The 13,844-nt window shown below is 45.2% G+C and overlaps 1 protein-coding gene across 7 annotated transcripts in view; it reads right to left on the reverse strand.

The window, feature by feature from the left end:
• The window catches only part of DCLK2 (doublecortin like kinase 2), a 189,806-nt gene extending 177,008 nt beyond the window's left edge, over positions 1-12,798 (reverse strand). For all 7 annotated transcript variants that reach the window (XR_009730241.1, XM_061384025.1, XM_061384024.1 and 4 more), the window contains exon 1: positions 12,027-12,798. Coding sequence is in view for 6 of the 7 variants with exons in the window: in XM_061384025.1 (XP_061240009.1) it covers positions 12,027-12,447 (421 nt within the window). In the remaining variant the exon portion in view is untranslated. The remainder of the gene's footprint in view (positions 1-12,026) is intronic.
• Positions 12,799-13,844: the final 1,046 nt, after the last annotated feature.

Consider the following 13,844-nt stretch of genomic DNA (forward strand, 5'->3'; position numbering starts at 1 on the left):
TGCTAGGTTTTACACTGGTTTTCGATTTTAATTATCCCAACACTGCCAGAAGCTTGAGAAATGCTGCAGTTTTAAGGATACTGAGAAAGAGATCTTCAAACCAAAATGTGCCCATCTAGGGGACCTCCCTGGAGTCGTAGTGGTTAAAAATCCACGTTCCAATGCAGAGGACATGGGTTCGATCCCTGGTTAGGGAATTAAGATCCAACATGCCGTGGGATAGCTGAGCTCGTGTACCACAACTACTGAGTCCCTGTGTCACAGCTAAATAGAAGTCTGCGTGCCACAACTAGGAGCCATGCAGTCAGAACAGAAACAGAAACAATCCTGCCCGTCTAACAGTATCTGTAAGTAACCGGGACCTAACGGACACAGGGTCAGTCCTTCAATTGGCTCCTCATCTGAATAGAGGTAAACCATCCTCGACAGTTTCCCCAGCCCACCCTTAAATTTCACTACTCATCTTAGAGGAAGACTTGGCTCCAATTTTAAGCAACAGATTGATAGTGAGAACAGCTCAAAAAAAATTCAGTCAAGTGGTTAAAAGATAAAGAAACCAGATGTTTGTCAAAAAAAAAAAAAATAGTGGGTTACATTTAGGGGATGGGCAGAAAGGGGAAACGGTAGAGGAAAGCATGACCTCTGTCATAAGACGTGTGAAGCGCTGCCATGCAGTCCCATCTGAAGTCTTATGGCTCCAAAGGGTGGCTCCAGAATCTCAGGGGTAAGTTACAAAGACACATTTTTGCTTGAGATGCTGAGGAGCACTCCCATTAAAAAAGAGCCACAGCATGCTAGAACTCTGCTAAGTGTTTCATATACAAGGTTTATGTGAAACTTTCTAGCTGTTGGCCTTAATCACTAAACTAAGAAGAAATGCATTTACACCAGGCTATTTCTCAAGTTGTTTCATTCGCCAAAGCTTGATGAAGAATATAACCAGTAGTAAGTTTCTGTAACTCCCTTTTTCTTTTCCTGATTCCTTAACAGATGAGATAAAAATACTGTTAAGTAAAGACACAGAGATAATGAGCAAGGATACTGGGGAAGAGACGATCCAACACTGTTCTTCAGAAACAATTACACTGTTTTTACACAAAAATTAACAAGGGCATCCCCCGTGGCTCAGTGGTAAAGAATCTACCTGCAATGCCAGAGACACCAGTTCAATCCCAGCATCAGGAAAATCCCCTGGAGAAGGAAATGGCAACCCACTCTAGTATTCTTGCCTGGGAAATCCCATGGATAGAGGAGCCTGGCAGGCTACAGTTCATGGGGTTAAAAAAGAATCAAACACAACTCCATGACTCAGTTCAGTTCAGTTGCTCAGTAGTGTCTGACTCTTTGCAGCCCCATGGACTGCAGCACACCAGGCTTCTCTGTCCATCACCAATTCCTGGAGTTGACTCAAACTCATGTCCATTGAGTCGGTGATGCCATCCAACCATCTCACCCTCTGTCATCCCCTTCTCCTCCCACCTTCAATCTTTCCCAGCATCAGGGTCTTTTCCAGTGAGTCAACTCTTTGCATCAGGTTACCAAAGTATTGGGAGTTTCAGCTTCAACATCAGTCCTTCCAATGAATATTCAGGACTAATCTCCTTTAGGATGGACTGGCTGGATCTCCTTGCAGTCCAAGGGACTCTCAAGAGTCTTCTCCAACTCTGTAGTGTTCAAAAGCATAAATTCTTCGGTGCTCAGCTTTCTTTATAGTCCAACTCTCACATCCATAAATGACTACTGGAAAAACCATAGTCTTGACTAGATGGACCTTTGTTGACAAAGTGATGTCTCTGCTTTTTAATATGCTGTCTAGGTTGGTCATAACTTTCCTTCCAAGGAGTAAGGGTCTTTTAATTTCATGGATGCAATCACCATCTGCAGTGATTTTGGAGCCCAGAAAAAGAAAGTCTGTCACTGTTTCCACTGTTTCCCCATCTATTTCCCATGAACTGATGGGATGAGATGTCACGACCTTAGTTTTCTGAATGTTAAGCTTTAAGCCAACCTTTTCACTCTCCTCTTTCACTTTCATCAAGAGGCTCTTTAGTTCGTCTTCACTTTCTGTCATTCGGGTGATAATCATCTGCATATCTGAGGTTATTGATATTTCTCCCGGCAACCTTGATTCCAGCTTGTGCTTCATCCAGCCCAGTGTTTCTCACGATGTACTCTGCATAGAAGTTAAATAAGCAGGGTGACAATATACAGCTTTGACGTACTCCTTTCCCAATTTGGAACCAGTCTGTTGTTCCATGTCCAGTTCTAATTGTTGCTTCCTGACCCGCATACAGATTTCTCAAGAAGCAGGCCAGGTGGTGTGGTATTCCCATCTCTTTCAGAATTTTCCATAGTTTGTGGTGATCCACACTGTCAAAGGCAAGCAGAAGTAGATATTTTTCTGGAACTCTCTTGCTTTTTTGATAATCCAATGGATGTTGGCAATATGATTTCTGGTTCCTCTGCCTTTTCTAAAACCAGCTTGATCATCTGGAAGTTCACAGTTCACGTACTGTTGAAGCCTGGCTTGGAGAATTTTGAGCATTACTTTACTAGTGTGTGAGATGAGTGCAATTGTATGGTAGTTTGAGCATTCTTTGGCATTGCCTTTCTTTGGGATTGGAATGAAAACTGACCTTTTCCAGTCCTGTGGCCACTGCTGAGTTTTCCAAATTTGCTGGCATATTGAGTGCAGCACTTTCACAGCATCATTTTTTAGGATTCGAAATAGCTCAACTGGAATTCCACCTCCTCCTCACTTTGTTCGTAGTGATGCTTCCTAAAGCCCACTTGACTTTGCATTCCAGGATATTTGGCTCTAGGTAAGTGATCACACCATCGTGACTATCTGAGTTGTGAAGATCTTTTTTGTACAGTTCTTCTGTGTATTCTTGCCACCTCTTCTTAATATCTTCTGCTTCTGTTAGGTCCATATAATTTCTGTCCTTTATTGTGCTCATCATTGCATGAAATGTTCCCTTGGTATCTCTAATTTTCTTGAAGGGATCTCTAGTCTTCCCCATTCTATTGTTTTCCTCTATTTCTTTGCACTGATCACTGAGGAAGGCTTTCTTATCTCTCCTTGCTATTCTTTGGAATTCTGCATTCAAATGGGTATATCTTTCCTTTTCTCCTTTGCTTTTCACTTCTCTTCTTATCACAGCTATTTGTAAGGCCTCCCCAGACAGCCATTTTGCTTTTTTGCATTTCTTTTTCCTGGGGATGGTCTTGATCCCTGTATCCTGTACAATGTCATGAACCTCCATCCATAGTTCTTCAGGCACTCTATCAGATCTAATCCCTTGAATCTATTTCTCACTTCCACTGTATAATCGTAAGGGATTCGATTTAGATCATACCTGAATGGTCTAGTGGTTTTCCTTACTTTCTTCAATTTACGTCTGAATTAGGCAATAAGGAGTTCATGATCTGAGCCACAGTCAGCCCCCAGTCTTGTTTTTGCTGACTGTATCGAGTTTCTCCATCTTTGGCTGCAAAGAATATTATCAATCTGGTTTTGGTGTTGACCACCCAGTGATGTCCACGTGTAGATCTTCTCTTGTGTTGTTGGAAGAGGGTGTTTGCTATGACCAGTGCGTTCTCTTGGCAAAACTCTATTAGCCTTTGCCTTGCTTCATTCTGTACGCTAAGGTGAAATTTGTGTGTTACTCCAGATGTTTCTTGACTTCCTACTTTTGCATTCCAGTCCCCTATAACGAAAAGGACATCTTTTTTGGGTGTTAGTTCTAGAAGGTCTTGTACGTCTTCACAGAACTGTTCAACTTCAGCTTCTTCAGCGTTACTGGTTGGGGCACAGACCTGGATTACTGATGTTGATATTGATAGTGATATTGATACTGATACACTGATACTGAGAGTGATATTGAATGGTTTGCCTCGGAAACGAACAGAGATCATTCTGTTGTTTTTGAGATTGCATCCAAGTACTGTATTTCGGACCTTTTGTTGACTATGAGGGCTTCTCCATTTCTTCTAAGGGATTCTTGCCCACAGTAGTTGATATAATGGTCATCTGAGTGCAATTCTCCTATTCCAGTCCATTTTAGTTCACTGATTTCTAGAACGTCGATGTTCACTCTTGCCATCTCCTTGTTGACCACTTCCAATTTGCCTTGATTCATGGACCTAACATTCCAGGTTTCTATGCAATAGTGGATGTGATTGGTCATAGAAGCAAAGTCCGATGCTGTAAAGAGCAACTCAGTGACTAAACAACAAAAAATTAACAAAGTAATCTGAAATTTGTAAAACATATACAGTGAAGGAAGAAACAATCAATGAGAATTTTAAAGCTTCTATTGTGATATATTTTGGTTGCTAGTGATTGTGATTTAACCAATGCATAAACAAAAAACATAGTAGGTCACAACTGTAGATTATTTCTGTTGAGATGTTAGTAAATGTTATCATCAAAAGTACCAAAGTTGATCTCACAAATCATTATTTCCCCATTCCTTCAGTCTCAAAGGTAGTAGCTTCTGACAGATTACAATATGCCCAGTCTAATGGTTTAGGCTGCAGGAGATATAGCAAACAGGATGAAATAGCCTGAATTAGAATGGAAATTACTGCGTGTTCTAATGAATAAAAGAATGAAAAGCATTAGTTAGTTGCTCGGTCATGTCCGACTCTTTGCAACCCCATGAACTGTAACCCACTAGGCTCCTCTGCCCATGGACTTCTCCAAGCAAGAATACTGGAGTAGGTTGTCATTTCCTTCTCTAGGGGATCTTCCTGACCCAGGGATTGAACCCGGGTCTCCTGCGTTGCAGGCAGATTCTTTACCATCTGAGCTACCAGGGAAGTCCCAACACACAGAATTTTAAAACTATAGTACAATGCACATCATATCTAAACTATATAAGAAATATATCCTCTAAATACAATGCTTAAAATAAGAATATGAAAAGATGAACAAAACTAAGTCTTTGTTATGTCAGAGAACTAACTCAAAGCAGATGCTGAAAATAGTAGGGGGCTTAGAATAGTCCTGGGATTTAACACACACATTCAAAATAAAGGTATAAGAATTTGATTATGAAAGATTTCCAGAGAGAAAAATCAAGTCAGGCATCTCAGACACTAGTGAAATTGATAAGTTGTTAACATATAAATATACCGCATCCTTTTTCCTTGAATAAAATCTTTTTTCAAAACTGAGACAAGAGACAAGGAATATTTGCCAGTGACATGAACTAAGTCCAGCTCTGCAAATCTAGCCAACTGTTCAGCCGGTTGTCTTAACTAAGAAAGATTTTTTAAACACCAATACCCACTTATTCCCACCTGTCAAAATTATCTTCTATATGGCACAAAGGCAAAATAAAAAAAAATCATGTGCCAGAAGTATTTATTGATAGAACAAAGGAATGAACAAGATGACCATGGTCCCATCCCCCAAGGGTTTGTAATTTCCTCTTTCCTAGGAACATTCTGTGGAGAAGAACCTCCTAGAGGTTCCTGGAGATTCTAAGAACTCCATCTGAACCTGGGTAACCACATTCAAACACAAAACCTGGCCAATTTTTAAAGAGAGACATGAAGGCAGACAGATCATTTCTCTTTCCCACTTCTGGAAACATTTCTCAAGATCACTGAACTTTAAGCAGGAAGACTTCTTAGCAATCTTAAGCTTCCTCATTTTGCAGATGAGGATGCTGAAGCCAAGTAAGGCACCCTGCAGAATTTGAATGCACAGACCTTACTGTGCAGGTATACAGGTCAATATAGGGTTCATTTTCAGAACTATACACAAAACATCCTAAAACTGTCTTTACATCTATAGTGACTGATAAATTACTGCACTTTTTTTTTTTTTCCAAATACAAATGACTAGCGGATCTGGCTGCAGCAGTGATACAGCTCTAGACTGCTGACACCTAACCTATGTAACGGAGAAGGCAACGGCACCCCACTCCAGTACTCTTGCCTGGAAAATCCCATGGATGGAGGAGCCTGGAAGGCTGCCGTCTATGGGGTCGCACAGAGTCGGACACGACTGAAGCGACCTAGCAGTAGCAGCAGCAACCTATGTAAACTTCAGGGGTCAGAAGGGACCCCATCTCACAGGTGGTAGAGCACAGCAGTTAAAGAATTCAGATGTTCAAAGGCCAAGGAGGAAGAACCCAGGTTCCAGCCCACCTCTTCTGACTGGTGCGAGGGGAGAATTTCTCTGTCTTCTGATTTCAACCTCCCTAGCTGCAAAATGGGGAAAACAATGCAGCCATATGCCACGTGGATAACAATGGTGAAATAAAAACACAGAGTATCTCACACAATACCTGCATCTCACACAAGGACTGCAGGTAAAACATCTAAAAAATCGTAGCTATCTTAAGAAAAGGATCCCTCATCCTTAGGGTAATGGTTTACTTCATCAACAGAAGAGAGAAAAAACAAGTGCTAGGAGCAGAGGCTGGTAGGGATGAGAAGCAGAGACCTAACCAGGCAGTACGGATGCTCAGAAACTCCCTGGCCTCTCTATGATGAAGAAAGCAGTGTGACAGTCACTGCTCAAGGATTCTAGTTCCCTTTACTTTATATCACAGGACCACAGAAACATCCATTTCCATAGTTTAAAACCTCATGAAATAGTTATCTTCTCTTAACTACCAGTGTATCACTATGTCAGAACCTCATCTCACAAATGTTCTCCAAAGTATTTCCTTTCATCTTAGAATCCATTCTAGAATTCTTTATGGTTCAAATGAAAATTTCTCTTCCCTTTGCCCCTGGAAAGAGCTTCCTATGCAGCTGCATTATAGCAGACCTGAGTTCCCCTGTTTTGAGGAAATGAGATGAAGAAAAAAAATCAGATTTATAGAAGCAAGTACTGCAGAAGAGTACAATTGTCTTCACCATTATGAGTCAGCAGGGCATCTCTGATTCATCGGAAATACAATCCAATTTTCCAAAACACACATTTTCACAAATATACAGGAACAACCTTATTCAAACTTAATTCATAGTTTGAATTCTCTCTTGACAATCCAGAGACTTAGAGGCCAAGTCATTTTCTGGGCTATTTATTGCAGTGGCTTCTCTTGGCACATGGGCTCAGTTGGTCCGGCACAGCATGTGGGATCTTCCTGGACCAGGGAGGGAACCCGTGTCTCCTGAACTGGCAGGTGGATTCTTTATCACTGAGCCACCGGTGAAGCCCCTTCTAGAACATGAGCACCGTGAGGGAAAAAACTGCACCCCCAACACCTTGAAAAACAACTATTCTCTCAATCAACACCACTTTGAGACCAATGACCCTGAGATGTGAGAAGAGTTCACAGAAAGATGATATTTGAAGAGGGTCTGGAAGGAGATAGGAGTCTCCCAGGTAGAGAAGGTTTTGCAGAGTGAAGATCCAATGTTAACTATTATGTCCAGTCATCAGACTTGCTGTATATAAATGTGCCCTGCTTTTCACCATGTACAAATATCTTACAGGGGATTCTCAGGTGGCTCAGTGGTAAAGAATGTGCCTGTCAATGCAGGAGATGCAAGAGATGCAGGTTTGATCTCTGGGTTGGGATAGCCTCTGGCAACATTCCAGTATTCTCACCTGTGAAATCCCATGGTCAGAGGAGTCACAGAGTGGGACATGACTGAGCAGGCACGCACACACACAAATATCTTGTATCTCGTGGTTTTATGTTGCTTTCACTGTACCAAGTTCCAAGAGCTCAGGTTCTATTATTAGTATAAAAGTCCACCTCTCAAGGGAGATAAAACCTATAATGTAAGTTCTTATAGGAGACTCATTTTTACTCAAAAGTAACTGTCACTATATTTTGATCCAACACCTTCAAGGAGATTGAATAACCAAAGAGACTAAATAACCAGAGATTCAATAAAGTAGGCACAGTAGGAAAACCTCAGAAGTTTCAAATGCTTGATTTCTTTTAGAACTTAATTTTCTCAAATTGAAGCTAATTCAAGCTAATTTAAGACAGCTTAATGGAAGAGGCTTATTCATTGTTGACTGAGGGGGAAAAGGTATAAATGATATAAAGTGACACATTACTTTGTAATGAAAGAGGCAGACATAGGCAGCAACTATTTAGGCTCCTTGCAAACCATTTATCGGAGCCACATACCCACTCCTTGTAGTGTAGGCATTTGGTCCCTTGTCAATTCTTTGGAAGATATTTTCTGGGTAAGGGAAGGCACGCCAGACCATCACACAATAAATAACCACTTAGGCAGGGGAAGGGTATATATTTTAGACCAGATGAGATGTAACTTAGGGGATCTTTCATTCTACGGGACACTGAGGCCGTGAATGGAGGTGAATTTTTTTCAAATCCACAGTCATCAGAACCTAGGGACATCAACTTGGTCATGCATTCTTTCCACTGTCCTTGGGCATCTGTCTTTGGAACATCAAAATAATTACATCTCAAGCTCTGAAAAAGAGAACACTCAAGAAACAACACTGAGACCAAGAGTTCTGAGAACCTAGGGAAGTGTAAGCCAGACATCCTCAGTTATTTATCAGAGCTGTGACACGGTTGGCTGGCTCATGGCTTCAGATGGTTCAACCTGTGTTTCCCAATACTGACTGCTATGACTCAGTCCTTTGAGAGAAGGTCTCTATCCAGTTACATGGACTAAATAGGATTATAGGGATGCACAGCACCAACTCGTTGAAATTAATCCAGCAAGGGGAGTTAAACCATTAGGCTGGGCTTCCCTGATAGTTTAGTTGGTAAAGAACCTGCCTGCAATGCAGGAGACCCTAGTTCAATTCCTGGGTTGGGAAGATCTGCTGGAGAAGGGATAGGCTACCCACTCCAGTATTCTTGGGCTTCCCTTGTGGCTCAGCTGGTAAAGAATCCGCCCACAATGCAGGAGACCTGGGTTTGATCCCTGGGTTGGGAAGATCCCTTGGAGAAGGAAAAGGCTACCCATTCCAGTATTCTGGCCTAGACAATTCCCTGGACTGTATAGTCCATGGGGTCGCAAAGAGTCGGACACGACTGAGTGACTTTCACTTTCAAGGTGCCTGCTGGTCAGTGCAGTGTAGGAGGACCAGCCTACACCTGAACAGGTTTTAGTCTCCAGAGGCTCTCAAGGGCAGAAGAAAAAATCTGGGCCATGCAAATTTCTTTTGTCATGAGTTCAGTGAGCTTGAGGCTCTGAATAAGCATTCATGTCCAGCTATCTTGAGTCATCATTTTCTATTCTTCACAGCAAATATTTTAGAAAAAAACATTTTAGGAAAAACAGTATCTCCTAAACTACAAATTTCATAGAAGAGGCAGAGGAGAGAATAGCTAAACATAATGGTGTAAAAACATACTATCAGAAAATCTTTATTAAAAATGATGAACTAAGATGAAATAGTCAATTTTGACGACATGGGTGATACTGATGCAAGTAACTTCACAGACAGCTCATCAGTCCTGCTGCGTGATAAAGCTGAACATTTGAGTACACAATTTTAACTAAATGTTGAAACTATTTACTGAATGGCTGGTATTAAGCATCGATGGGTCTTTCTTAAAAACTGCCTTGAAACAGTGTAGTCCACTCGCTTTGTGGGAAATCCAAGACTCAAAGATCTATTGTCAAAGAGAATGCCACTATGACAAAAGAAGTGCTTAAATTTTCATTTGCAGTGATTTTACTACACTTAAATATATATAATTTTATTACATTTGAAACAGTGGGCAATTGGCTAAACTAGGGAAACAGTTCTGTTGCAAATATCTGTGTTCTATCACTTTTCATATTGTGGTGTAATTTGGACTCCGTATACTTATGGTTCCTTCTCCTACAGAAATCAGTGAATGAATGATTAGAGGGATATTTATCAACCTTCAGTTTATAGTTTGAGAACTAGACTCAGGGGACCGTGTCCCACCAGAGCAAAGACAAACTGTACACGATCAGTGTTCTCAATTAACATGCACAATGGAAACGCTGACCATCCCGCCTGGGTGACATTCACCTTAGGATTACATTCATTTCATACAGCTAACACTGTTAAGACTGTTTCAGAGAAGGATACTAAGACTACTGTCCCTTCTCAGACCACACTGGGCAGTTTCCCAAGGGCATGTGAGTAACGAACATTTAAGCAAAAGGCATTGCCTCCATCCTTCCATGGGGCCACTAGCGGAGCCTTGGGTCAATCAGAAAATTTGTTACTCAGTTTTGAAGTATCTAGGAAAATGTTACTTTTAAGTTTGCAACAGGATAAAGCAATAAAACCCTTTTAACAATGTATCTTCATTCTAATACTCTGCTGGTTGTCATCACCTCAGGTAGCCTTTAAAACCAAAACACTCAAATGTGCAGGAGAATGTGTGAAGTCACAAACACACACACATACACACACACAGAGAAAAGACAACGTAGTTTTGGCTGAGTCCTCATCTAGCCTAGGGCAGGGAAAACTTTCCGTAATAGTGAGTAAACAGAAACCCGACCACTTTAAGGACTCCACAGTGTGGCTACATCTGTTTATTAAACTCAACCCAGTGCTCTCTGACAACCTAGAGGGGTGGGATGGGGTGGAAGATAGGAGGGAGGTTCAAAAGGGAGGGGACACATGTATACTTGTGGTTGACTGATGTTGATGTATGGCAGAAACCACCACAATATTGTAAAGCAATTATCCTCCAATACAAATTTTAAAAAGTGAATTGCAGGTGAACGGACATATACCGCATGTCCTGTATAACAAGGCGTGTTGCTTAAGTTTCCCCATGCATAAAAAGGACATAATGCCTTCAGAGCATAACAACATGATAAGTTACTATAAGAAAAATAGCTGGCTTCAAGTTCAGTTTCCTTCTCCTGCCAAGCCAATATAGGGATGACTACCAGAGCAGTATGTGCCATTTGCATTAAGATGCGTGAGGGGCTTTCCCTGGAGGTCTGTTTAAGATTTTTCACTTCTTGCAGGGGGTGTGGGTTCGATTCCTGGTCTGGGAACTAAGATCCCACATGCCGCAGAGCACAGCCAAAAATCTAAAAAAAAATAAATTATAAAACGATGCACGAGAGCAGGCTGTATATAAACACAGTCAGCACATACTTGGGTTCTGAACTTTATGGGTCCTGTTTCATTCTGGATATAGGTTCTTAACTACTAGTAATGATTTCTCTCCGTGAAGGGAAAGAAGCCTAAATACTGCAGGAATTCAAGGATGACCCAACATAAGGCCAAGCAGTCTTAAGTCCAGCATGGTTGACATTCTAGGCCTAATCTATAACAGGCCTCAATTGCTGACTCTGTGGCCTCTATCTCCCTCACTAGGAGAGATTAACCCTGAAGCACCTCATTACCAATCAATCGTGGAAAACCCTTATCACAGCCCTTCTTAACCTCAGTAGCACATTCAGATCAACTAAGAAGCTTTTAAAACTCCAGATGGTCAGACCACACCCCAAACCAATTTACATCCAAATACCTGGGAAGGGGGCCCAGGCACCCTTACTTCTTCAAGTTCCCAGTGATCCAAGATGCAACCAAGGTTGAGAACCATAGTGTCCAATCACCTCTCCTGACCTCAGGGAACTTCTGCTGCAAAGCACATCAGGAAAGGCAACCTAGAGTGTCTCACAAACACAGCTTCTAAGCAGACCCACTACAACAGGGTCCTGAAAGCTGAAACACCACAGATGCCAGTACTGAGCTCCACACAGAGGGATGGACAGCTTACGAGCTAGAGGGTTACCCAGATCCTCACGGGAGAGCCACTTGCACAATGATGGAACACTTCATAAGAGCAAATATCAAACATAAGTTCACCCATCTTGAGAGATGTCACAAAGCCCCGTCAGAATTTCTCACTTTTTTTTTTTAACACTTATCTCTTAGGAAGGCCCGAGTGTCTGTGAAAGCACGTCCCACACACAGAGCCTGTGGAACAGCAGAGAGAACCACACAATCCCCGCGGCCGCCTAGAATCACCGCCGCCTCCGCCCCGCCGCAGGCTGCCCGGCGGGTGCACCTGTCGCCCGCGGGGCCGCACCTGCCGCTCCGGGCCCTCCCCGCCTACCTTCCAGCAGCTCGTCCAGGCTGGTGACCTTCCGGCTGCCGTCGATGGTGTAGATGGTGCGGACGCCCTGGGGCAGGTTCACGTTGTCCGACAGGGAGCGGGTGAGCTCCATGAGCAGCGCGTCGAAGGACCGGAAGCGGTCGCTGGAGATGGCAAACACCAGGCCCTTGAAGTAGCGGTCCCCATTCCGGTAGAAGCGCGCCTTCTTGGCCTTCTTCTCCGAGCTCAGGGCCTGCAGCGTCCGCGTGCGGTAGAAGCTGCAGTGGGCGCTGTGCGCCGGGCTGGGGATGAGCCCGTTCCCTTTGGGGCCCGAGCTGCTGCTGCCCCCGGAGGAGCTGGGCGCCCCTCTCCGCGACCCCGGCCGCGGCCTTTTGTCCCGTTCCTCAAAGTGTTCCAGCTCGATACTCCTGGTGCTGGCCATCGCGGCTGCTCCGGGGGGCGCCCGGCCAAGCGCGTCCCAGCCGGAGGCTGCAGGTAGCCCGGGGTCAAGGCGAGAACCGGCTCGGGAACGTCGGGCTGCGAGAGAGCCTTAGCGCGCCGAGACACCTGGCCCGGACATCCCGCCCTCTCCGCGCAGGTGGAGCCGCGGAGGCCCGCGCCCCCTAAAAGTGGCCGCAGCGCCGAGCTGCCCGGCTCATTGTCCGGCGCGCTTCGCTCGGTCCCTCCCCGCGCCCGGGAGCCCCACGCCCCCCCTCCACCCGGTCACGCCTCACCACTCCCGCCCCGGAGTCCGCCGGCCGCCGTCAAGCTGGGCCGCCCGAGGCTCGCCCCCGGCCCGCGGGCGCACACAAAGCTCCTCCGCCCGCAGCTCCCGGGAGCCCGGGGGAAGGGAGGGAGGGGCGGCGAGCGTGGGAGAGGCGCCGCGGGGGCGTCGGCCCGGCCCGAGGCCCGGGATGCAGCGCCGCCGCCGCCGCCTCGCTCGCCTCCAGGCCCCGCCCGAGAGCACCGCGCGGAGGCTCGTCCCGCGCAGAGTCCGGCCCTAGCGGGAAACAGCGCAGCCCGCCTCCCCCGCAGCCGGCTGGCCCGGCCCACCCACGAGCATCCGCTCCCGGGCCCGACCACTCCGCCTGCCCAGCCCGCTGCAGGGCCGGAGGGGCCTTCCTGCTCCCCAAGGAATGCCAAACCCCGGAGAGAGGGAGGTGGGCCAGGAGGAGGAGGAGGGGGCCGCACGTGGGGGCGCCGAGGCTCTGCGGCGCCAGAGAAGCGGATCCTCCCGGGTCCTAGGCGGCCCCGCCCGCCTGACAGCCACAACCCCGCGCCGCGCGCTGATGGGCGCAGCCGCGGCGCGCGCTCCTACGCCTGGGAAACGGAACCGCGCAGGTCAAAAAAACTACAAAGGAAGGAGATTCAAGGGCAGGGATCACATCCCTTAGCCATCCTCCAACTGAGGAGCCGAGGTCAAACTAGGGCACCTGAAACATGGCATTGGATTGGGGCACACAATTTATTTTTCAAAGGAAATCTGGAGCTTCATTTAAAAATTCTTTGATAAAACACTTTCTGTTGCAGGTTCGCTAACACGGTACGTTCGGTAACTGAATGAATGAAAGGTCAGACGTTATTGTTTCTTGAGGAATTTAATTAACAAACATTTATTAAAGCATGCAACGTTCCAGGCATTGTCTCTGTCACTGGGGATGCATTAGTAAACAGACAATCCCCACCCACCCACCTGCATCTAAGTGATACTTATTATCAATTTGAGCTTCTTGTTAAGTAATATGTCTATTTGTAAGCACCTGTCATACTGGAGGAGAAGGCAATGGCAGCCCACTCCAGTACTCTTGCCTGGAAAATCCCATGGACGGAGGAGCCTGG

This window comes from Bos javanicus, chromosome 17, assembly GCF_032452875.1.
Source record: "Bos javanicus breed banteng chromosome 17, ARS-OSU_banteng_1.0, whole genome shotgun sequence".
NCBI lineage: Eukaryota > Metazoa > Chordata > Mammalia > Artiodactyla > Bovidae > Bos > Bos javanicus.